Genomic DNA, 27,819 nt, shown 5'->3' with positions numbered 1-27,819 from the left:
AAAACAACGATCTGGGGATAAGGGGATACCGCGCGATGATGAGGGATGGAGGCGGCGGTGGTGGCGGGTGAATATTGTGTAGAGTATATTTACGTGCGTGTGTACGATATTATTATACCGCTCTTAACCTCTGCACAAATAGGATTAAGTTTAACCTCCCCGAACATCCACCCCCCACCACCCTGCTATTAACCGGCTCGACGGTTTCGGTTACAGTCTAGTTACATTGCTCTGTATATTTATATATATATACATATATATACTCGCCCGAGTTCTTTTTAAAAGTATTTGCCGCCCGAGCTCTTAAAACTTTTGATGCACCTCGCCCCCTCAGAACACACCCACTGTCCCCATCGGCATCGGAAAACCGTCCGCGTCGTAAAGGATATACGCCAAAGCAGCAAGTCCTTCTCCGCACGCCACGTCTGCTAGTCTTGCACATAATTCCGTATGTAAATCAACAATTAAACGGCGGCGCCTGGTCTGTGGCGTCGTTTCAATTCTCTATAGAAACGACGACGACGTTCCCTTCCCCGTCTTGACATCCCGCACACGTTTATTATATTTAAATAGGTATATATATATATATATGTTAAATCGTATAATTGCCGGTGTCTCCTTAGTTCTCTAAGTTTTTATTTTTTCAACGCTTCGCAAACTTCTCCATTTGTTAGAATTGTAATTATTTTACGTGTACGCCGTTATCAATACCTTAACGACAGTGAATTGTATTTATTTGCTAGTGACTTTACCCCTCCCCTCACAGCAGGCATTTAATAAATGCAGTGTTACGAACGACCTACAATTTTTATTTAATCTATCGTATATCGGCAGTGCGTGGGAAAAGTAAAATAACATTGTAACCAATGGATACAGTATTATCATTTATGGATAATATTTAATGTATATACCTACTTATTTATTCGAAATTATAACATAATTTATGTGTAAAGAAACGAGATGGGTTATAACGGGAAATCGCGCGTATGTGAACAAAATAAACTAACGAAAAAACTTAACAGTTGGCAGTCAACTTGAAAACAAACATCCTATAAGGATAACTTCGCGCGCCTTCACGCTCCTCCACCCGCGTGTGCGTCTCCTCCATTTCAAAATAGTCTTCGTTAGACTCTTTAGTCACTTGTTGTATAGGTACTGCTATAACATAGGATACATTTACAGTAAATTGTATTAGATGGATACATTCTTGACGATCATCTAAAAAAATATTTAAAATAATTTAACAAGTTATAAAAATAATTTTAAAAACAACAATTTTTATTATCTATTAATAAAGATTAGTAAAACGTTAATAGTATCTGAATGAAAAGTTTTATTTTTTTAAACTGAATAAATCTTAATGCCGATGGCCAATTGGAACTATTATTATCACCCATCCAAGCAGCTAGTATTTCTTGGACGTCTCTATTGGCTTGTTCAACTAATAAGCCGTTCTTTTCCATTTATTTTTAAAATATCGTACTTACGTACTACACGATAGTCCTTCATTATTTTAGCTTCACCAACAGCTTTTAAACACGTTTTTGATTTTTTAATTTGTTCAATTACATCATTGTAGTCTTGATTAGATAAAAATGAGTAATTTTCAACTCGGTTGTTCGTAAGAATATTTTTAATTTTCTCGTTGAAAGTTGTGCGAACAGTCGATAGGAAATAATAACTAAATAATAACTATTAACAATCGATAGCTATTTTAAATAAGTGGTAAATACGATGACAGTTGTACACATACTTAGGTAATAATCTATATACATTTTCCATGGGTATGATATTTTCAAATCTAACCTCCACGGCTCCACCAATGTTATAATATGTATAGTAATTGTATACTGTATAGTTCCAGTGTCCACCTTATCTGTGGCCTATAAAGTTTTATCGATTTATCCAATTAGGACCACAATTAGTTTAGCGATCATTTTATCATTGCTCATTGGCCATTATTTTATAATCAAATCAACATTTCCCAAATCAAACGGTTATTAACGTTATTCACTAAAAAATAACATTGCTACATTCGTAGGTAAATAACCGTCGAATAACATTAATTTCCGGTATAACATCATTTACCGTAATATATATAATTAATACATTATATATTTATATATAAGCGTGTACTTAATCGTGAATGTCGGTTTCATTTTATATTGCCTTTAAATATTACTCTCCAAACATTTAATATTGTAAATAAAATAATAACAATGACAATAATACATTATATTATTATAATATTATCAATATTATCACGTGTGACGTTTATAACAATACATGATATTATATTATTACTTATCTAGGTGTATATGTACGCGTATTTAATGATGTAATACGTATATATTGTGCACGGAATAATGAAACGTCGAACGCATCTCTGGTTTTTGCCCCTTAAATATAGGTCGTGTTTCCATTTTATAATATGAAGGGAAAAAACACGATGACAATATTGAAAATAGGTTTCCGTTTTATGTACGTCGTATATAGTTGGAATAGTTGGATCGACGTCCGTTATATTATATTCGAAATACTTGTTGAACTTTTTTTTATCATTACAATATTATTCGTAGCAAGATGTGTTACTACTTGTATACCGCGGGTCACGTGTCCGAGGGTTTATTCCGTCAGTTTTGCATTGAGAGGAAGGATTGATCGTGTCATACCCGCGTTATATTATTATACGGACCGGATGTTCAACCGACCGGGCTCATATCGTCTTTGGGTGTCCGTTATTCGGGTCGTTTGTCCCGTCAACGTCAGACTTCTCGACACATTTGAATACGAATTCATGTTAGGAAGGAGGAAGGGATGAAAAAAAACTGATGTACGCCTGATATAATATTATGAATGCGCGCATGTATTGCGGTTGATCGTTTTCCCAGTCTTTAAATTTATTATTCGTTTTTTTTGTCGTCATTGTCAATGAGTTTAAGAGATATTCTAATTTTGAAATCCCTTCTGCTCGTATACCTTTGTGGAAACTTTCTCTGTTGACTTATCCGTCTTTCTCTTCATCTTACTACTACTACTACTACGGGGTTTACCTCAACTCATCTATTACACCTTTATACTGCCGAACTCCGGTGCACGCATTGTTTGTCGATTACCTACCGTTACAGTCAACTCATCATTACTACCTACGGAATTAAGTATTAAACATTGGCTATTTGCTTTCGGTGTGTTCATATTGACAGCTGCGACGCTATAATAATGCACTTATCATAGCTATACGCGATATCGGTAAGCAAATAATTAAACAATGGGCGATTAGAATAATATTTGCAGTCTTAACGATATGTATACAAAACCAGTAGGTATAAGGATCATTATTTATTGTATATTATAATTTACTCACCGCTTAACACTAACATTATTCTTTTTCTTTTCTTTCTTTTTTTTAAATAATTGCAATAAAATAAATCTTTTAAAATACAAAAAACATTGTCATAGCTATTACTCATATAATAGGTATTTAACAGACCGTATTATTAATATATAATATGTTCGGTAACTGGTAAGTCTAAATCGTTATTGCGCACGATGATTATCGGTGGAAGAAAACGTTGAAATATTCACCTAAAATTTTCCCCTCTGATTATTTTATGTAATATTTATACGACTTTAATTTAAAATGTGGTTTCTCCGTCGTTACATTAATTTAGACGATTATTTAAATATTGCAGTAAATTCTGTCCTTTGGGAAAATATGCGCTCTGTGATTAAGTTATTTAAATTAAGATTTTTACGGTGTCATTAGTTATTGAGTGTGCGGTATTTCTCTCTCTCTGTGCATATTTCTCTTTGTGATTTTGTCTTTTTGTGTGTGTGTCTTTTTCAGTCTCTTCCTGTATAATCTGGATCGTTCACTATTTCCTATTCACTGTGTGAAAATCGTCATCATTATATTGTTATTTGTTTTAAGTTCGCTAGATGACCGACTATATATTATATTATCCAAACAGAAGATACCGTATGGAGCGTATTCCCCCCCTCCCCTCCCCCAGTCGTCGTTTTGTTGTTTAATAATTTAAAAAGAGACTCGCGGAAGGTAATATAGCGTGCTGTGTACATGCGTGGGTGAACAGGGTGGGGCAGCGGGATAGCTCACGCGGAGCACATCCAATCAACTGATCCGGAATGCGTACAACTTCTCATGAATAGCGTATAGCCGAACATCGACGCAGAATCTCCTCTTATACCGGGTCGGGTCGCAGCGGTAATCGATAAATCTGATAATTTAATAATTTAGTATATATATATATACACCTACCATCGCCGTCCGATTTGCTCGTGACGGGTGCGCCACGTCGGAGGGGATGACGCGACGGGCGTAAACACGCTGCGGAGGGGTGGAGATTTGTTGTTTCTCCCCCATCGCCGCTCACTCGAGGGGGTAGTGATCGCCACGGTGTGCGGGAGAAATTGAAAACTAATGTCTTTAACTCCGGGGGGGGGGGGGTGGTATTTGTATATATTATTACGTACGCGTATTCCAAAATGTATAATCACTCGCCCTGATTTTATGCACTGCACAGGTGTATGTATATAATATATCTAATTATTCCCCAAATTCGCATTTAGTATGTGCAAATATTTCTACAACACCAGACGTTTTTAACTTACCTACATAAATAAACGACACGCTGCTTACATTTATCTAGAGATGGATTTAAAACTTCAGGACGCTAATTTTTGTGAGTAGTTATTACCTGTATACGGTTTCAACATAATGCTGTTTTTGTTTAGCGATTGCGTATTATATTACCAATGTACGATTTGATGGCTAGAAAAATAATATTTTCCATAAAATATCAATTTTGTTGTTTTTAAACGTGTGCGAACGTCATATCGATTGCATACGATATGATTTCCGTTGTCATTGGCATTGGCATATTAAGTTATTCGAAAGCAAACTCCATAGCCCGTTGAAATGGTTTTTTACACTACAGTTGCGCCAATGTATATTTAGTGCGGTGTGATGGGCCAGCGGCTGTGGCGAATATTTTTTAACATTGACCAAATAACATAACCGAATGAATTCTTCTATATATACGTACCGCGTTAAAGCTATACGAATTATTGTTGTTCAACTCCGAAACTATTGTAAACACAACAATGTGTTCTGAAAATACGAAAAGCGACGGATGAAACTTATCAACGAAAACAAATGCATGACTGAACCCGATTCGTTTGCAGCGATTACACACTAAACACGTATTTGGTGTACCTATACTTTATAATAAATTATGTTATATATTTTATGTACCGGAATTCGCTTCAAATGTTTCAAAGTTCTTGTAGAGGTATGTGCGCAACAAATTCACATAAGCATAATTCGACCTTATATACGTCTCCATAATACCTATACTATCAATGCTGCTTTCTTGTACCATCGAGTTATTTGTTATTGCCCTACAATGTTATTACCCTAACCTAACCTTTAATGTATAACCCGTATAACCCATACACATTCATATATTATTTCATTTGAATATAATCAATGGTTATTATATTAATTCGCTATACCTATGTACTTGATAACATAATGTAGTATATATAGGCTTGAGTACTAAAAATAAGCAAATATTGTATAATTATTATGGATTAATGTTGTTTACAGATAGGTATTTTCAATGTTCTATTTATGATATCTAGTTTATTATTATGATACGATGGAATTTTAATTAATAAAAATAAACTTTGTACTACTTAGTAGGTACCTACCTACATTAGGATTATTATGTACCGCCGCTTTTGACGCGTAATTCAACATATTATTATTAATAAATCGTACTTTTCATCGTCATTACATACTCGTATTATGCAAAATGTTGGTTGATTATATACGACAGAGTTGTGTTTGCGACGAAGTTTTTAATTTTACCGATTAATCAACTACCACGGACGCGTCGTTTTATATGAAGGAAAATCGCCGATTATAATTATAATTAAAGCATTCGAAATCTCTGCCAAATACACGCTGCAGCATACAAATATGCATGTACAATTATAAGCCCGGTTAACGACTGCTGCTGTATTGACGGCAATATTTCCAGCGTAATGGAATCGTATAGTCTGCGTACACTAAATCAGTTACGTGCCGTCCAGAATAATATTATAATGGAATTAAATTTTCCGACGGGATCCCGAAACGTCAAGCGCGCGTATCTCGCACTAGTTATCGAACATTGACGGATCAGCCTACGACCCCTCGGCCGGCGATTATCAACCCCCTCCCACCACCGTCAACTCATATGCAACCACCACCCGATTGTCTGAAAGGTTGAAACTACGGTGTCCGGTCGAATGATCCCGACTGCGGAGGGATGTTGGCGGAAATGACCTCTCTTCTATATCATCATCGCACAGACCACGCATGCGCAGTATTATAACTGCAATAATAACACAACATGAATTATTACAATAATGTGTATGAGCGCACGGCGCCAGTGCACGTAATTATATCATATTATATATTGTATAATATTCGAAGTAAAAGTCGTCACCGTCACCGCCGCACACTAAAGCGCTCTACTCGTTCGAAAAACTCCGCCGCCCTCGCTGTTGTATTGCGTATATTATGCGTATATATACAACGTAAAAATATTTAAATATATTATGTATATATAATATGACGTGTGAAAAATTAAGTTTGATGTGCACACGCTCGCACAAAGGTTCAGTTAATCCTTTATACTTTGGGTCGCCCAGAGTACGGGGAAGAGATGATGTGACGGTGGTGGTGATGGTTGTTGTGGTAGTGGCGGTAGTGGTGGAGGTGGTTTTAACTAAAAATCCGTGGGCCGTATAAAACGAATATTAATTAAAACCGGATTCCGTATTTTGAAAACGAGGACGGCGCTGCCGACAAAAGAGACGCTGAAATATATATATATAAGTGTATATAGCCCGTGCATATATATATATATATATATATATATATATATATATATATATATATATATATATATATATATATATATTATAAATGCGTATATATATATACAAACCGTTGTGTTTGGAAAACGACCATTAATTCGTCGCCGCCGCCGCCGCTGCTCGTACTGGGCTTGCGTTTCCCACAAGGCGTTATTAATATTCATTTAGTGTCAAGATTTCACTCGCATCGCCTCCACGCCACTATATACATATTTATATGCATATACCTCCACTGCCACCGACAATGATTTTACCACCCTTCGACGTCGCCCCGAAACCCGTATATTATAAAACATCGTCGTCATTAACCCTCCACCGCGCTCACTGATATACGCCGTCTCGTTATTATTATTTTTTGGCCTTTAAACGCCACCGACACCGCCGTGGCAGCACTCCCATAATAAGTCATAACATACAATAATCATACGATATAATAATATTATATATACGTACGCGTACTTATAGGTATGGTACACAGTTTTAATTACCTATATCAAATAGTTCTTTTTTTGTCTACGCACAACTGTTGAACATTTTTGTTGCTTGAAAATGTTTTAGTGTACCAAATCGTTTTGAAAACCATTGGCGCGTGAAGAGGGCAACAGTCGAGGTCGACGTTTTGCAAAACAAAAAATGAAATTAATCGTACAAATGTATAATATAATCATGTTCTTGAAATACGTACTATTATTATATGAGAAGTCCGCCGCAATGTCGCTTAATTTCTGCCCATTCTCTGATACATAATTTCCAATCAACACTCCTAAAAAATCGATTTGACGACGTGAATTCAACGTCTTGTTCTTTTTTGTATTTTACGATTTTTAATGAAAAAAAATTTTTTTACGTTTTGAACAATAACAATTATTATTTCAAAATAACATTCCGTAAAATGTGTTTTGTGGTATAAAACAAAATCTTAGAGAAACGCAATTAAACGATACATTTTATAAGACTGTTTCTATACAGGCTGATTCACCAACCATGCTCAATATTCACCCCACTTTTATTCGAATTCTTATTTAAGGACTTTTAAGTATACTTGAGACCATATTTTCAAATACTTGGATTTTTAAATAAAGTTTAAGGAGTGTCCAGCGGAGTAAATACATTTTTTTTTTCAAATGAGAACATAATAATTCTTAATATTTGTATCACATAAAATATAACACGCATAGCATAATATTTAGTTAACTATTAATTATATTATCTCTACAAACTATTTTTACAAATTATAAAACTTAAATATAATAGTATTGTTCAATATAAATCATTACTTATTTTTTATATCATTAATACCTACATGAACACACTCGTTAAAGTTTTTTTTCTTAACAGTTAACGAGGTAATTCGGTCCCAAATGGTTTGAAAAAAAAAAACATATTATGGTTCTTAATTGTACTAAAAAGTTCCGAAATTCGGGGTCCAATAGACGCATCGTAATTAAGGGGAAAATTGTGTTTGAGATTATTGCATGGTAAATCGCTTTGCAATGTATAAAATTATACAATAAACACATTCTTCTCGCGTATATTACGCTGTCAATTATTAAATTAAAACAACAAATTCGGGCCGCCTTGGGCTTTTTAAATGAATATTAAACGAGTGGAAATTAAAAAAAAACACCGCCTCTATAGTGTTGCTCCCACATCACCGCTCGGGCGCGCTCGCTCACTGCGCAAATATACACGCAATATATCTATATATTCATTGCCAAGTTGAGTAGCAAGTACACATCATATATATATATATACCAATACATGAAGTGGCATCTCGTCTTTGTCGCAACGATGTTTACGTTAAATATAATATAATACATATATATAATAGTACTGCGGTGTATGCTGTGTACATATTATAATATATTGTATTTTCAATTCGTTTACGCGAAAGACCCGATTATCATATATTATACCTTATACCTATCGTTCGTCGAGGAATATCGTTGACGAAACCGCGCGCCTACGTTGTCGTTATTATCATATTATTTCCTCGACTTTTACTTTTGAGATGGTTATTGTGTCGAGTGTGTTGACACGTCGTGTTCGATCGCGGCGCCGCAGTGTGTAGGTATAGGTAGTTATATATACAACGAGATCCCTCCACCCCTTATCCGCATGAAGTTATATAATACTCATATATAGGTACACGTATATAAGTATATTATATGGGAATATAATACGCAATTATACTCACATACAAAACCACTTGATGTCCCAACTCCCTACAGCCCCATCCAGTATCGGTGGCGTAGCGTTTTTGCAGTGAGGGTGAAACTAAGTTTTATGGTAAACGCGTGGGTAAATATTTAATCATTAAATTGCTCTGAAAATTGTGAAGAAAAAAAATATATCGAATATTTTCGCTTCAATATATTATATATTTATATTCGCACCCGTGTTCGTATGAATAAAAAATAGTTAGTTTGTTAGCGTATTATGTATATGGGTATATATATTATGTAACATAATATTCATATTTATATATATATAAATAATTAAGTAATTAGGTGCTTACTTTTTTTGCAGCGAATAAAAATTAGTAAATAAAATTGCTATCCGAATTACGTATGTCCCGTAATTACGAGGGTTGTGAATTTGCAGCTATTTCTGTGCTTAGCAAAGTTTGAATCGCTTATTATAGTATAGCAATTACCAACCATAATAATTAAATAAATTTTAAAACTTTTGTTATATGTATTTATTGACGTTTTCTATATTTATAAGCTTGGGTGACCCTAAGATGAAATAATTGAAATGACTTTATGTTGTTTAGTATTCCCAGTCATTTGTTCTTTTGAATTTTACTTCTATTTAAATAATCAAAATATGGGTACGAGTGTAATCATTGTGCGCTTAGAAGAGTTTTTTCCTAAATAAAATAAATCAATATTTTTTTGGTAACTTTAAAATATTTTAATTGTTTAGTTTTAGTTATTTTAGACTTCATTTATTTTTTAATTTTCGTTCCATAAATTTTTTTTAAATTTCAAACATAAAATAGTTTTCTACATTTTAAATGCATTTTATTCACAGATCTACCGACCTATGTAAGAAATAATAATTATTAAACTTCTTATGGAATTGGTGTACACTACTAATAAAATCTGTATACAATTGTATATCATCTATTCAATAATGTACTTACCATAACATTTTTCATAAAAAGAGTAATAATAATCGAAATATAATATTCCATTCGCAAGAAATCCAAAAACATTCAAATGTTGATGTTATGTTTAAGCTCAGTAAAATATTTAAATTTTTTTTTATTTACTTTTTGCAAAGGTACAATGTAGGTTAGGCTAGATTATGTACATTGTAGGTGATATAGCTACCATAATATTATTGTAGCTATCACTCTTGTACCAACGAATTTCTGTTTGAAAAGATTATGCGCTTAAATTTGATACCGACAATTCTATGAAAATTAAAAATAAATTGCTCTCGTTTATATATTTTTTTTATTCCTTCGAATTCTATACCTAGAGAGAAACTTGTTGTTATTAAATTTGAAAATAATTGGGTTAGTACGTATAGTAATAATGCGCATCGTTTTTAATGAATGGTTTTTGTCATAATTTAAGTAAATATTGTCAGTAAAATTGAAAACTTTTTACATAAAACATTTATAATAGAATTTCGAGAGCATCACTGCGTGAAAGGAATGGAAAAAAACTTATAGGTACCTACGTACCTACAATATATAGGTATAATATATATTCGTGGTTTTCGACAAACAAAAAATTCTGAATAAAATCGAATTATAATATATTATATTACGGTGCACAAAGTAAAAATTTGATTAAGACCTTACGGTATCGTGTAGAAACGCTTGGACCGTATATATATATATATATATAATATATATATATATATTATTATTATTATTTAATACGGCAACGTATTTAGCGAAGGCGGTCTCGGTTTTTTTGTGCGACGACGACGACGACCATAACAGCTAATAAAAATAACAACTGGAGTTGGTTTTTTTTTTTTTTCGGAAATAAGTTTTTAACCATTCTTTTGTGGCGTATATCAATGTATAGTGAAAGGGACGAAAAAAATCCCCCAATTAAACGTTTTGCAAATTGACTTCATAAATCACGCCGGTCTTGAATATATTATTATAATATGCGCGTATATATACGAATAAGAGCCTTCTCTGCGGCGTCGTCATCGTAGTCGTTTCCTCGTGGGACGCCATCGCCATCTCTTTCACAAAAGTGTACTCCGTTAACCGATCGCGTGCACGTGTATTATTATATAGTCGCTTTATGTCGTCGAACAATCTTCATATTTCAATAAAAGATCGAAGGGTTGATGGCGGAGCAGCGAACGAATGGGAAAATCCCAAAGTCTCCGCCGACGCACAGGGACGAGGAAAGTACATCAGCAATATTGGCTCTCGGTAATCCGCTGGCTATATATATATATATATGGTGGCGGTGGGTGGCAGTGGTATTATTATTTTTTTATAGGTAGGTAATACACATCCACATATACCTGCAGCTGTATACTTACGAAGACTGCACGTTTTTTCACCAAAAGAATTTTGTACTCTGGTGTATTACGGCTGTTGCCTGCGCTTACGCTTAAAAAAAAAAAAACACTCAAACGATCAATTCTATCTGTCGAAAATACGACGTACGCTCGATGCCGATGATATTATAATTTACCTACCGCCTATATATCGACAAGACTATAAAATCTAATCGCATTTTAAACGCTCTATATATGTATGAAAACATAAAATATAATATTCATCAAGTTCCATATTATTATTATTATTAATTTTAAATACCTGATTTTCTTTCCGTGTCATAACCATATAATATATATCTGTAAAGTTTTGCGTCAAGTGCGTATAGTACACCCGCTGTACCTGCAGCTACATATCGGGAGTTTCGCATGCGCTCTGTTCGTCAAATAATAATAATACCTATATCGTAATGTAAAAATAACAACGACATGATTTATCACATCGAAACCGCATTAAATAATGATTTCGTCGTGCGTATATAATATCTACACGTCGTCGTCGTGTATAGATGGAAAAAAATAAAAATAAATTCCGTTTGCGGTTATCCGTTCATCGACGTGAATACATCCGTGTGCTTGTTGTATATTAAAACGCAATAATTATTTTATAATATGCGCATTGGATATAGGTACATGAATAACGCAGTTTTTGTGATTATTCTAAAAGCATTGTTTGGTATTAATCCGTCTTGTTTTATATTAAAAATGTACATCGATGATTAGTAACGATCATAAACAATATGTAAATCACCTAAATGTGTAGCGTCCTCCATCTCCCTTACTCTCACCCTCTACCTCCATCGCAGCCTGAGCGACCTATACCCGCGATACGGTTGTGGCACGTACCTGCGCCTAATACGAGTGGGCTTGATTAATTTACGCCATAGTTACATGTATATAATGACAATCACTAGTCGTAAATGTTCCTTTTGAATATCGCGCGTGACTTTCAAAAATGATCGAGAAAAATATCTCGAGTGGCTCCTCCATAGTAGTATAATACATAATATACGACCTGCATATTATTCTATAAAATATAAATTTATTTTAAATTTTAAATTTCGGTTTTCGTCAGTCGCACATATTACGTTGCACTTTGGTGCCGCACCGACCCGATATTCCATCAGTCGATCGACCTGTCGCCGATTTTTCAGTAAATGCATATATACTTTGTCATACATATGTATGAAAATAAACATTACTCCGTATCACGGCGTTGAAATTAAAATTAAAAAAAAATTTAACCCTCTCGCGGTTTATGAATACTAAAGTAAATCTCCCTCGGAATAACAGTCTTCGCAGCTGATTTTTGGCAGGTGGTTAAATGTATACACCTATATGAATAATATAATATTATATTATACTTATTGTATAATATATATATAAAGGTATTTGCAGGACGTTGAAGCTTTCACCGCTTTCCGACAATTTCATCAGCCCTCCGACGCATTATACCGGTGATCAGTCGTTCCCAGTCGGTATATGAGAGATCGAAAATCGAGCGGCTGAGCATTATAATATTATATAATGTATATAAATGCGTATAATATTGTTTATTATAATATTATTATATACTGTGGCTGTATAATACGTATTATACCGATCGCCGTAGATATTAATGCATGTTTTATGTATAGGGAGCTTTACAGGCGAGCCGCACTGGCCATATATATATAACGGGTGGGACCTTATTATACGTATATAAATAAACGAGCACCGGATCCAAAGTTACATCTTATACGGATCTGTTACATGGAGAAAAATCCTCTCCGTCCCGCTCGGTCCGTATAATAATATTATACATAGCAGCGGCGGCGCGGCTTTACAGGTATATATATATATATATGTATACTACCTACCCGCGGACCAGTATAATATATAATATATCGTCGATATAATATAATAATTATTATATCTATGTATAGCTACACGAGCATACGCATATTACAGCGTTCTGTACGGAGTTATTTTTCGACTGGGCACGTACCGTTTGATGCATTTCTATATATGCTCGAAAAGGTCGGTGGTCGGAAAACCCGTGATACCCGCACACTCCACCGCAACCACCACCTCCACTAACCCCTACACCGAAAAAACACGTCGGTATTCGACGAGAAAAATCGCACGTTTATAATAATATATACACCACGCCTGCCTCGCGGGGTCTTCGGCCGAGGCGTCCACGGGGTATTATCCGCGCGCGCGGTAATGGATTAGTTTACGATACAGCGTTATAACCTCAAAGGGCCCTGTGGTGGCGGAGTGGTGTCCGGATATCCGGAGTCGTGTGGACGGCGGGAGATGCGCTGCAAACGGTGCAGTGGTAGTATCGCGGGACTACCGAGGCCGCGATGTCCGGGGTTGCGCGGTGGAAAGAGGGGCGGCAGCCGTGCTGCGTGAGGCCGTTTTCGCGCGGGGAGTGTATATAATTGATGAATGAAAGTTGGCAGATTAAAACTTTGGTGCGCGCGGAAGCGATCGGCATTCGGGGACTGTAAAACGTAATTAGATTCGCAAAAATAAAAACAGAAGAAAACAATAAATAAGACTTACCGAAACTCTATTGCTGCCCGTCTCCGGCGCCAAGTCTCGTCGGTCGTACACTGTGTGCTGTACACCTTGTATGGATGTATAACACGGCGAACGTACATATATTACGTATAATATGTATAAATATATTATAACTTATAAGCTATCCGCCATCGCCGTTTGTTCTTACAGGGTGCGCTTTAGTTTCTGATGGTAGGGCGAACATTAAACATAATATACGTTAGTACTGAAAATAATTACTATATATTACGTTATGGCGGGGGATGAATATTTGAGTATAATTATCATTTTAAATGATAAATTAAAAAAAAAAATTATTTTTAATATATTGGAATATAATGATTTTGCGAAATCAATTATTAAAATTACATTAGTAATATATTATTATTAAATTATATTATATTATTATTATTATTATTTATTATACGCTTTACACATTATATCTTTTTATACGTATAGACATTTTGTGTTCGACGGTTGTGTCCGCGTTGCAATCCGAAACTATACTTTTCTGATTCTTATATGATCAATGTGTGTATGATTTGGTCTAACTCGTAGTGTAGGATAGTTGTTATCTCTATAAAGTGTCCTTAATTTTTTTATTGAACTTGTAAAAAAAGATTTTGAGATCTACTATGGGAATTTTTGTTTTTTAATTTGGTCGCTTTTGGTTCCAGCTTACATCAATATGATTATAATTAATCGTTTTAAAAGATTTATAATGATATATTTTTATTAGTTTTCCTCAAATTATGATTGAAATTAATTTTGGTAGTTATATTTAAATGCAATTAAAAGAAATATCTGCATATTAAATCCTGGCGTATTACAATCTGAATTGAATTACTGATCAACGCAGAGCCTATATAAACAACAACCTGAGGCTTGCAATTTTCACGATTCCTCCTTACAACCATATAATCGTTTGCAATAATATAAAGCATTTTCAAAAATCCACATTTTTGAGTGTTTGACAACCAATTGAACAAAGTTTGAAGCATAATATAGAGTTGGCATGTTTAAAGGCAAAGAAGTGCTCAAAGTGGATAAACTTGTGTATATATATAATATGCGGTGAGTGATTGTTTCGTGTTGATATCGGATGGGTGCGTATAGTAAATCTAACGAATTCCTGTAATGCAAAGCGAATTTGTACCATATCGCCAACAAAATAAACACGGTATCTATATTTTATTATTTTATTCTGGTCATACATCACGCAAAGTCCAACATTTCGAGGTTAGTTTTGATAAAAGTTTTTTGTTCATATATTTGTATATTACACATAGCACAATATTGGTCTGATGAAAATAAACACTTACAATTTACGATTTATTTTGTTACGTCTCATGTTTGAGGACTAATAGTCATATATTTAAACCTGGTTGGACTTTGAGTAACAAACAGAGTAGTAGAAATATGAACATTATTTACCTATTGTCTCATAATCTGTCATAAAGGAATTTTGAATAAATAACGGTACCTATATCTAATGTATTACTTTGTAACTCGTGAGGTAGTTAGTTTAGGTATATGCAAGGTTGGGCAAGTTACCCAATTTATTGTAACTGGTTATAAGATAAAAGTTACTCTAAAACTGTGTAACTAGTTACAAGATACTAGATACTTTTATGTTGTGTAACTGGATACAAGTTACAGTTATGTAACTAAGTTACATTTAAAGTTAAATATGCTTGTAATGATTTATTTATTTATTTATTATAATTAACACATTAGTCAATTGTTTATAATATTGTTTATTATATACCGTGTTTGATATAGGTATAGTGAAATAGTTTTTAATTGAACCAGGAACATCAGTTAATTATGTGTACCCATTTCATAACTGATTAAACACTAGCTGTATACATTTAAAAGCAATATTTTTTCCGCAGTTGTACTTTCCAGTAAACGCAACGGTTTATTAGGATAAAAAATACAATATATTATAGTTCGGTGTTACCTTTAAATTTTTTTTTTTTCTAGTAACTTCATTATTATACAAGTATTATGTATACATTATATTAAAAAAAACTGTTCAATCGTGTACTGCATCGCTTTAACCCGTGCACTGCACATACACAATGACCAAGCTTTTAATAATAATAATAATAATAATAATAATACAGTTGTAACATGGACGTGTTTAATATACGAGTTTCACATCGGGGAATCACCTCTTTGGTATTTCATCTAGATAGGTACTATATTGCAGACGCGAGAAAAAATCCAAGAAGAATCTAGACAGGTATTGAAAGAAAAAAAATACTATCTAGTAATTTATCCATCGCATAATTTCCGTTCGTTTCTTTATCATAATATTTACTAGTTTTCTGCGAATAAAAATGAAAAATAAACATATAATACCGTATAACAATGTATATAATGTTACGTTTTCCGTCTGCACCGAACGCTCGAGAAAATCGTTCGACCTGTAACGCGCATAAATAATACGCCTCGCGCGCATCTCCACTGTACCTTGCACTCTATTAAATACGTATACTTATTATTATAATACCCATAAAAGCAGGAAATTGGGTCTTCGAAAATATTGTTTTTCGGTCTGAAATATATGTATAGCTGGAGCCGCGCTAATTGCCGAGTATAGACTACTGCAGTATAATATATAGTAATATTTGTTCACATGTATATATATATATATATAATATATATAATATGTTGTATACCTATACATCGCTGTTAACGACGGAGCGACCTAATAATATTGTGAGGGTCGGTCGTCGCTATCCCACCATCCTCTCCCCCACCCACGAATCCCGAAACATTCTCGTAATCTGCCGGTGCATAATGTATAATGTACAACATATACGCACACGATAATAATATACAGTCGCTGCAGCTCCTTATGTATGATTCAACAGAGACCATATTTTATTCACTAAATACGTAATGAGTAATTTCGAATGGATGCGACTTCGCATATATATAATATATATACATTGTACCTACTTATTTGGCGTGTACGTATGTCCGTAGGTATATGTATGTATAATATTATTATAATATGTATAACGTTATTTAGTCGGGATGGGGTGAGAGACGGTGGTGCTGCAGTGTACGCGCCGAGCACACCTACCTAATACCGCGTGTATATATATATTATATATATATATATAATATATATATATATATATATATATGTGTAGAGCTCGTCCGTAAGTGCACCGTATCATCATCGTGTATCGTTAGGAAGGAGGGGGGGGGGGTATACGAGTTCGGGTCGGTAGCTGCAGGTGTGTGTGTGCTCGGTGTCGTTTTATACGACGATACACATTTATGTACACTCGTCGGCGATTGAGAGTCCCTTTATACTATACGCGAGTGCGTTAGAATTACGCAGGTCCCGACCACATATACTTACGCATAGGTACCCCTATATATATATATATATATATATATGTGCGTGTACTCAGCTTTGCGAGCGCCATAAGATTGACCCCGCTCATATTAAACGAGCCCTCGACATTAATTTCAGCGCGAAATACAATTATATATATTATAACGCGCACGTATATAATATGTCGTCGGTTTCAAAGGCTGCGAATTGCCGTGCGTGTACCTACGCCTAATCCGCTCGTGCCATATATAAATGGGCGTTAGATATATATATACATATACAGCGAGAGGCTTTGCGTAATAATTATGTAGATATATAGGTATACGTATTATATATAGTAATATTATACCTATACGTCGTATATTACGGATCGTGGAAAATGTCGGTAAATCTTTTAATATTTATACTTCGTGGGTCACGTGCAAAGGCCCTATCTTGTATAAAAAAACCTCGCAAAAAGGTGTCTTCTCATTGGCAGCCTTCGTTTGTCGGTAAACCCAGTCGATTTGAACCCGAACCCGAGAGAAATTTGGACGTAGAGAGAAATGGACGAGTAGGACTTGGGGAAACGCCGGAATATGCGTTCGCTATGTATATATACATATATAGCTACCTATACATAGACCGTCGACCATTGCACTGCCATTAGAATATTATATTTTATTTTAACGAGTAATAAGGTATCTCCGCAGTACCTATAAATATTATAATACGACTACTTATTTCGGCAACCGTCCGCGGTCGTTTTGGGATTATATTCCAAAGATTCTCCGCTCGTAAATAATATTCGTGTAGCTTATAATGAGTTTGCTGGATTTCATTTTTTTCGAATAAAAATCAAGTGCTTTTCGCCATAAATCGAAAAATCAAACGCTCAGCGCTGTGGTATATATTTTCAACGTTGTATTATATTCTATGTTCATTCATTTTTAGTATTAAACGGTACTTTTGCGAAATTTCTATGCTCTACGTCGGGAATCCTAATAGTTAATACTAATAGCCACTCCAGTAAAAATCTTTAAATAACTACTGGCCCGTGGTTATTAATTAATTAGACCGTTTGCGTCTTCTCTTTATCTTAGCGCAGCGCTGTGCGACGATAATCGTTGTACACGCATAAACGTCGTTTCATAAGTTTTCGATTTTTGAGAAGATATAATTAATAATTTATGCCCGTCTCTCGGAAGTTTCTAGGGTAAAAATTATTTTTATGAAATTGTTTTATTCAGTTAATGTTTGAACAAAAGTTAGTTAAAATGTAGATTTAGTGAGGTGCAGCAAGAGTATTACCATAAGGTATAGTGTGAGTTAGTTAAGTTTTTTTTTTATTACTATTCTTTGAATCAAACTTTCTTCTCGGCTCTATAGTTAATGGTTATTTGATTTTTTTTTATGAACAAATTTAAATGTACAATCAATGTGGACTATTGTGTTTAATATTTTTATTGCATACACACCATAAACTATTTATAATATAATATGTATAGCATAGGCGCACATAGGGTGTGAATTTAGGGGTGCTGAAATAATTTATAGTACACAGACCCGTGGGGAGCGAAGCCCCCCACTACACCACCCTAATACTATAATAATTGCATTGCAATAATTATAAATTTTATTAAAAATAAAAATAAATATTTTGTAATTATATTAAAAGTTATAATAACATGTAATCATTAATTATTAATGTTAGACAAAATTTAATTTTCTGTTTGATATTGCAAATGTTTGCATTATAATTTCCCCCTCTATTTTATTGGTAAGATCTCTCTCAATGCTAAGCGTAGATAGCTTGGTAAATCTTTCTATCTTTCTTGGCCCATATTGGTGCGTAACCAGTTTTTCAATCTACGCATAGCTGAGAAGGAGCGTTCACACGTTGACGAAAAAATTGGAATTGTTATTCCCAATAGCTTACAGATATTTGGAAACGAACTTTTATAACATTGATTTTTCATGCCTTCATATATAAAGCTGCAGGCTGGTAGACTATTCATTAAAACCATCATTTCTGCTGATAAACTAACTGTTGATATTTTCAAAATATCCTGATATACATAAACAGATTTATATAATAATATTTCAAAAGATATGACTATGTAATAAATATTTTAAATAGTTTATGCGGTGCTAATTTTAAACCTGGGAGTGCTAAGCACCCCCAAGCACCCCCCTATGTGCGCCTATGATGTATAGTACCTATATATTAATATCGTGTTTTAAGGGTTTGTATACACCGACAATACCATGTTATATAGTGACTAAATTTCGTTTTGTTATACACGATGATTGCTGTTGTTGAGTTTTTTTTTACCTTAAACATTGGTAATTTATATTCATACCGGTAAATTGAAAATCAAAAATGTTACAAAACACGTATCGATCATTCAGTATAATACTGCTACAATATATATACATTATATCGCGGTAGCTGCTTTATTTTTAAAATAATTTCGTTCACTGTAGACGCGCACATATCATACGCTACGCCTGAAGTGTATTTTAACTGTCGTAGACAAATTACATTTTCCCGCAAAAGAATAATAATATGTGTAGTGTATGTTAAATAAGTTAACAGAAACAAAAACGAAGGTAGATATTATATCAAAATAACGTCAGAGTTACATGTCAAAAAATTATGCACTTTAATGGCCAAAACAATATTATATAATATGTCATCTCGCTTCGTGCGTACGTATACAGTTTTATAATATTTTGTATACTTCGCAGTTTATTATTAAGAAATAAACTTTATTCTAAACATTATGGTAATAATATTATAATCATCATATATCACGCATGTGTAGTTTGGGCGCAACGAAAAATCAACTCGTAATGGAAATTAAAAGGAATTCGATAATAAAACAAAATTATTGTTCAAAGTATACGCGTTAATTTTTTTTACTCCCTGGGTACAAATAACAACCCGAAAATTGTTTGTATGAAAACATTTATGAGTGGTTCTTTTTTGGCGTTTAACTTAATAATGAAAACTGCAAACATTCCTGGTGGAAAAAAAGAACTACCTATATGTCTACCTAATATATATTGTACGCGCATAGTGGATATAACTTAATAAATTAATTTATTATAAAATTTACTTATTTAATATTACCGTTTTATTATAGCACTGTAAAAAAAAAATACGCGGTCGTGGTGGAAAAAAAACCGTTTTACCGGTATTTTCGTTAGTTTGTTTAATTGCGGCCGTCCGTGGGTGTGCAGCAAAATGCAATAATTTTACATAATATACCTCTAAGAAAACGTCACGAATACGACGGTGGGTGAGGGTTGAAGGGATCAGCAATCCAAAGACCGAAAAAAATTGAACAATTTTTAATGCATTATTATTATATTAGCTGAATGTGTTGCACGTGGTACCTATTCTAACAAACACGCATATTATAATACAGTCGCCAACTATACTTATACTTAAACTTACTATAAAATAACAATGAAATAATGTGTTTTTCTTTTGTTTTTGCAGATATTTTCGCGTTACGGCAAAGTGCTTAAAATCGTCACGTTTACCAAAAACAGTGAGTACCTACAATTGCATAAATATATACTTAAATTTATAAATATATTATTATATAACAATAATGTCGTTTACCAGACAAAAACATCTGTGCGCATAATTTGCATATATATTATTGTTATATGAAACCATATATTTATTTAAGACGCGGCAACCCTATTTTCGCGAAAACTTGAACAATTTTATGTCGTAGGTAGGTATGTGTATATAAACGGTTTTTTTTTCAACCGTTCACTAGAATATTTTTATCCTAGAACATTAGCTTGCAGCTCTTTGTAAAAAAAAAGTGCTCGAATCAAAAATATTCGTCGCCTATAAAATGAAACGGAATCTTGAATACTTTTAAGTTTTAGGGTAATTTTGAGTAATTTTCCTCCGATAAGTAGCCGATATCTATACTATGAGTAGGTAGGAAAATCGATCGAGATGAAGATGGAAGTTTGGAAAAAGAGAAAAATCGCTTTGTTTCGTAGGTACGTGTAGGTACAATAATATGGGTTAGGCAGGCGATCGCGGAACTGCAAAATGTCTTTTTCGCGAGGACACGCGTTATTTATCTCGTCTCGGCGATCTATCAACGCCGACTCGCGAAAGCGTGCGTGCCTTTGAGAATAATCCTTTTCTCCGGAAAACAATAAAATGCTGCACGGTTTCGTCATATCAAGAAGTTTGTGTTCGCGGTCCCGCGGACAATTAATCATATCTTCATTTTGTTCTCCCTCTCCCCCCCCCCCCCCCCCCCATCACAACAGCAACAGCAGGAGTGCTGTAGGGTATTATATTATATATATACAGTATTGTCGTCGTACATTAATTAACGTTATGCGCTATATACACGTATTACCTAACCCTACCAATCTACTCTTCTCCTCACCCCCGCCCCTCTCTGCAGCCACAGCGGCTCTGCACAAAGAGGGAAGTATATTTTCTTTTCAAAATAAAACGAAAAATGACCGTTTTTAAATATATATATATATTATATACCTGCATACATTTTTTACGCACCTACATATTTTTTCATTGTGTGCGCGTGGAAAAAAAAGAAACGTTTAGCGCTTTAGTATTTTCCTGCTCTGCAAACTTTTCCGCCTGCGCGCCAGATATATATTATATATATTTATATACTGCACTTGAAACAATGTGCTGGCGTATCTTTTGTCAACGTCGTCTCCGTCGCAGTTTTTCCATTAATTTCGTGCGCGACTTATTATCACGTGGAATTTAACGTATGTGTGTGTGTGTGCGTGTGTAAGTGTACGCGTGCACAATCCAACCTATGCATTACAATAACGAATCGTAAATTTATTTTTCCACCATTTCCTTGTTTGCAGATTCGTTCCAAGTGCTGATCCAGTATCCCGACGTGGTCACCGCACAATCCGCTAAATTGGTAAGTGTTCGACAGTAGTCGATTTTAATCGTACCATAATACACTAGTGTAAAATATATTCTAATAATTATATGATAAACTGGTGTTGCGTACTATTTGAATATGAATTTTATAATGTTGAAAAAATAAATAAACGTTCAATATTAAAATGAACGTACGCCGGTACTTTTTTTTTTTTAACCATGTCTGACACAGTCATTGGACGGACAAAATCTGTTCCATACAGGCCATTTGTTTGATCTGTCGCATTTGAACAACGTAAGTTCAGGACCACACGTGTACTTTTACAACCAACACGTGCGCGTGTATGTGTGTCTGTGTGTTTTTACATTATATGCCTAACTACTATTATAATACATTATAATATACACTCCTCCGTACTATACAATATTATACTCCCACACCACACTTTCAACGTTTCCGGGCGTGGCAATATTTAATGTAATTACTAATTATATAATAATATGTATATAGGTACCTACTGTTATATAACTATTATATACTTATACATATATACTCTTCATCCTCGACTACCTCATCTACTTCTCCGCACCGAGTCACTTTTTATAAAATCCGTATTTTTATTTAGATCTCTGCTAATGCTCGTCACCCATATTATATAATATATTAACGCGCATCTCCAGCACCGGCAATCGTTGATTAAACGCATTGTTTCCGTTTATTTTATACTTTTTTTTTGCGTATTTTCTTTCTCTCGTTCTTTTTTCACACCCCGTGAATAATTAAATTCGTTTAAAAAGCGTCTGATTTATTTGCTAGTCTTCGTCGTCTTCCTAATAGGGGGCGAGTTACGTGCTGTCCGAGTCGCCGCCGCGTAATTGGATAATTCGTTTTCTCGCCTTAATTGTTTTGCCATCGACTGTTACGCGCCAGTCGTAATTAGCTAAGATTTATTTACGCTTATTGTAGAGAAATTCCTCGCCGTAATCTATAGATCGTCCACTTTATAACGATATCTATGTTTTAATATATTGACCGTGATCGTGAAAAATATACTGTCCAATCAAAATCCATTTTAGATCGTCTAAGATGCTATATGTAATATTAAAATAAAATTATATTTAAACTTACAACTGCTCTGTCCACCATTCCTCATTTGAAAACCATCCCCTTCAGAGACCTAAATCTCCGTAGATAGTGGTAGTGCCCACGTTAATTAGCACTGGTTTGTATAATATATGGTTTAAACGCGGAGTGTATCTATATTTTCTATTTATTTTTTTATATCATACTTCCTATTTCAATTCTCATTTATAAGAAAATTATGTGAAGTTATAGTTATATATAATAGAACCATATTATATACATCTGTGTACTTTTTAGTAGGCACTGAGTGTCTCGCCGTGTTCGTCACCTTCGAAATTAATTTTCTCTTATTATTACTACGTATAACATTTTTAATGCAAAGTTGTTTTAATTCGTATTTTTAAATAATTTTTCATCTACTTAAACTCGACATGAAAAAATGTCAACCTAATACTTTTCATAAAGCCATGCAATTCACGTGAAACGTCTTAAACGTCGAATTGTTAATTTTTTATGTTAATATATTATAGGTTTTATTAGCTCGGTGAGGCACGGTGTATAAATTTCATTTATGACATTTCATCATGTAGGTACTTGTGTCGTATGCTATCTACCAAATTACGGGAAATCTATTAGCCTTGCTACAACGTTTCTTACCAGAACCGTGGTTTAGTATATGGTATACTTCTCAATATATAGATACATTCTTATGTATAGTTCAATAAAGGAGATGCCGAAAAATAACTATCGATATACAATAGTTTTAATGTACCTAATAGACGTCATGCTGTGGAGTGTGTATATGTTTAGAATCGTTTCTAAATCTGTTAGATCGCATATGACACAACAATATACATTGCTAATATAAACTTAAAGTTCTTATAGGTACAATGAATTACCTATAATATACTATCAATTCGTCGTTACTGATTAAACATTGTTTTTTTTTCGGGTTTTCCGAAATCGCTATTTGCACATTGCAGTCTCTGGATGGCCAAAACATTTACACATCGTGCTGCAAACTGCGCATCGAGTACTCAAAATTGTCCAGCTTGAACGTGAAATACAACAACGACAAGTCGCGGGACTACACCAACCCGACGCTGCCCAACGGCGACAACACGGTAATGGAAACGCTGGCGGCGCTCGGTGTGGACTCTGTGGCTGGAAATCAGCTGCTGCCCCACCAGCTCAGTCTACTGCTGTCCGGCGTGCCAAGTGCCGCTGCTGGACTTCCACAGGCCCGCCGGCAGTTGACCACCGGTGCCGACCATAGCCGACTCGCAGGTTCGTTTATTGTCTATATACCCTCCATAAAATATCCATAGTATAATGCTATTCGATGTACCTATACTACCCCTCCGCGATGTTACATTATGAGATTTTTCAACCGCACTCCTCCACCATTTTTCGTGCTCGAATCGAGCGTTTAAGCTATTTGAATATTTCGATTTTTTTTTTTTTTTATCAATTTTTGCACCGCATCTGTTGATTTTTACGATTGGTCATCGTTTTCATATTGTTATTAAAAATTATTAATCCAGCAGTAGATCTCTCCGATAGACGATTTTCAAACTTCAGAATTTGTATGGCGTTTGAGCATGTGTATATTTTGTATATTATTATAATAACATAATTTTAGAAAGACGTTGCGCCTCGTATCATTTCATCTATGCTTTGGAAATAATTTTAATTTCGAGCATAAAGATGGACATTTTCTGTACTATTTCGCCTTGGATATCAAATCGAATAAATTACATTTTACCTAAGCTCCGCTAACCCAAAAAATGTAGGTTTGTAAGCCGTATTACTTATTCGTTTGAGAGCGCAATGAATGTTTGATGGCCATACACATTTACGAGTATACCTATACATGAAACGTCTTCTGTCTCTCCCCATTCGATTCGAGCTTACGAGAATTCTGAAAACATTTACGAAATTATCAATAGAATTTTATGACGTGCGTCATATTATGTATTTTATATATAATAATACTGGTCATATATTATATATGTTTATATATAATGAATACATGTATATATTGGATTTGATATATTATATAGACATGTCGATATCGACCACGATTACTATGTATATTTTATTCGACGCTCATAATAATGTTTGTTTTAACTGTCTTAAGTGATTAAAACTAAATCGTTTTTATTTATATTTTATGTTTTATTTTTCGGTGGATTTTTCCACTCAGGTACTCGACATTTCATCCACTCCGACGCGAAGGATTTACGTCACTGCATTAATATAGGTACACATATACTTACCTGATATCTCTACTTAAATACTATTGCCATACGTGCACATAAATACCGCTTGCGTACGATCATGGACGTGATTCAAGTACAAGAATTCGTGATCTAGGGGTTGTTGTGGCTGAACCACTCACCACAGTTCACGTGAAGGTGTAAAACATTTCATAACATTATTTTCATTATCAATATCAAACTAGCCTTTTTTTTTACCACTTCCTCCCTGCTAGAATTCCAGAGTACGCCAATGTAATGTATTATATAGTCGATCACAAACAAATCGATATTGATACAGTCAAAAACTCGAAACGTTATAAATAATTTATAAATTTTTATATTTAATATGTCTATATTGTATATATATATTTTACACATCGCGATAAATTTATTTGTATGCTTGTACCTCGCCCGCGTAATTAATAACCGCGCTCGCCTAAACGTATGTTTTATATAGGGGTGGGGGAAGGGGGTTACATATTATACACACGAATTCGGACTGGCGAGAATAACTAGAATTTTTCCGGTATTATTGTTTGGACGGAATTTATGGGTATCTATATGCGGTCTGGAATTCGCCGCAAGATATTATTTACCCCCCGACAAAACATTTCCCGATATAGGTATACGTTCCCACAAATTCGTTTTTGATGTACCCGCGACTATGGTTCGTATCTAGTAATAAGGTCTCCTGACTCTGTATATATACAGTAATGGGCGCAGACTGCAAGAATGTCTGTACCGGACGACGAAAAAGAAAATGTTTAAATATATATATTGAAAAAAAAACCTTCCCGTGTAAAGAAACAAACTGGTAAAAAAACAACAATTGAACGTCGTGTACGTACCTATGTCGCATACTAGACTGGAACCTCCTATAAATATATCGGTACATATATCTCATATATTATATACGTGTACAGTCTGTCAGTCTTTAACACAATCCATGTCATTGTCACTCGTCATCGTACAATATTATTCGTATGTATTTTTCTCTGTACGCGATGACGAGATATGATTATAATTATGTACCCATAAATTTCATAATATAAAGTAGGGTCCCCAATACACCGGACATTCTTGTCGCATTTTCCGTATAATTAATAAGATATAGGTAACAAAATATTAGGAACAAGTTACTAATAAGTTTAATATTATATTCAAAACTACCTGACACGGTTTATAAAGTGGAAACTCGGCTTAAGAGTCAGTGAAAACATAATATGATGGACTGGTAGCGAATGGTCCATATTATAATTAATGTTATTATATCTTAATATATTATATATAGAATTGTGTGTCCTGTTCAAAAGAGGAAACTTTGTAATAAACTGTAAGCGATAATAAACCAGTGATGGTATTAATTTTGTGTCACGAAGCAATAATAAATCGAAATACATTTTTTAGAGGGAACTTTTTTGAAAACTAAAATACTCGTTAAAACTTGCATTACTATTAGTAAGTTAGTGTTAACACAATGCTACCTACTTAGTGAAAACTTTATTTTTATCAATTCCTATTGTTTATTATTAGGTTCTTAAACATTAATATTAATTTTTCGTCAAATGTATTATACTTATATACAAACAATTTATAACTACAAAAATTATTAACTGTTATATACTACATTACTACATACATCGAATATGGCTCGATATGGTGTTTTACTTTTTAATGTTTATAATATACCTAAACATGTTCTGTATGTTCTATGTGTGTCGATTAATCTCTCAGGTATAATGTATATGATTATTATCCTTATGTTTCTGAACATCCAATTCGTTTATATTTAATGATTTTACAAAACTTAAATAACAAAAAAACCGCAATTTAATTTTATACTGCGGATCGAGAATTTTGGTTCGATATTTGAAGATAAAAAGAAATCGAATTGTTTTAATACAAATCCCCCACTTATCTAACTTCAGTAATAACTAATAGTAAGAAACCATTTTTTTTAAGGTGACACGTTTTTAATTTAGGACCCATACATAATCAAAAATATTTTTCAATTGATTAGGAAATACATCAACCGCCCAACTAAATATGATCGTAGGTCCTAAACTCGAAAAAATTGAATTATGAAACTATGGTAACAGCCGCGGCAGGTTTATTGATATACCTACATACATAATTTAGTCATATTAGTACCTATACATGTAACTAAAAATGTTTCTGTTATGCA

At 34.0% G+C, this 27,819-nt stretch overlaps 1 protein-coding gene across 8 annotated transcripts in view; it reads left to right on the top strand.

Moving 5' to 3' along the window:
* Nucleotides 1–27,819, top strand: part of heph (polypyrimidine tract-binding protein 1 heph) — a 200,899-nt gene that overhangs the window by 168,404 nt on the left and 4,676 nt on the right. For 6 of the 8 annotated variants that reach the window (XM_089222004.1, XM_089222010.1, XM_089222006.1 and 3 more), the window contains 5 exons: nt 20,886–20,937; nt 22,268–22,326; nt 22,522–22,584; nt 24,357–24,660; nt 25,580–25,636. In XM_089222004.1, the coding sequence (XP_089078130.1) occupies nt 20,886–20,937; nt 22,268–22,326; nt 22,522–22,584; nt 24,357–24,660; nt 25,580–25,636 (535 nt within the window). The remainder of the gene's footprint in view (nt 1–20,885; nt 20,938–22,267; nt 22,327–22,521; nt 22,585–24,356; nt 24,661–25,579; nt 25,637–27,819) is intronic. The other 2 variants (XM_089222008.1, XM_089222007.1) reach the window with 2 other exon arrangements.

This window comes from Diuraphis noxia, unplaced genomic scaffold (genome assembly GCF_037042655.1).
Source record: "Diuraphis noxia isolate RWA-SAM2 unplaced genomic scaffold, SU_Dnox_SAM2 contig0003, whole genome shotgun sequence".
Classification (NCBI taxonomy): domain Eukaryota; kingdom Metazoa; phylum Arthropoda; class Insecta; order Hemiptera; family Aphididae; genus Diuraphis; species Diuraphis noxia.
The sequence above is the reverse complement of the archived record's forward strand: the minus strand, read 5'-3'. Positions and strand labels throughout refer to the sequence as shown.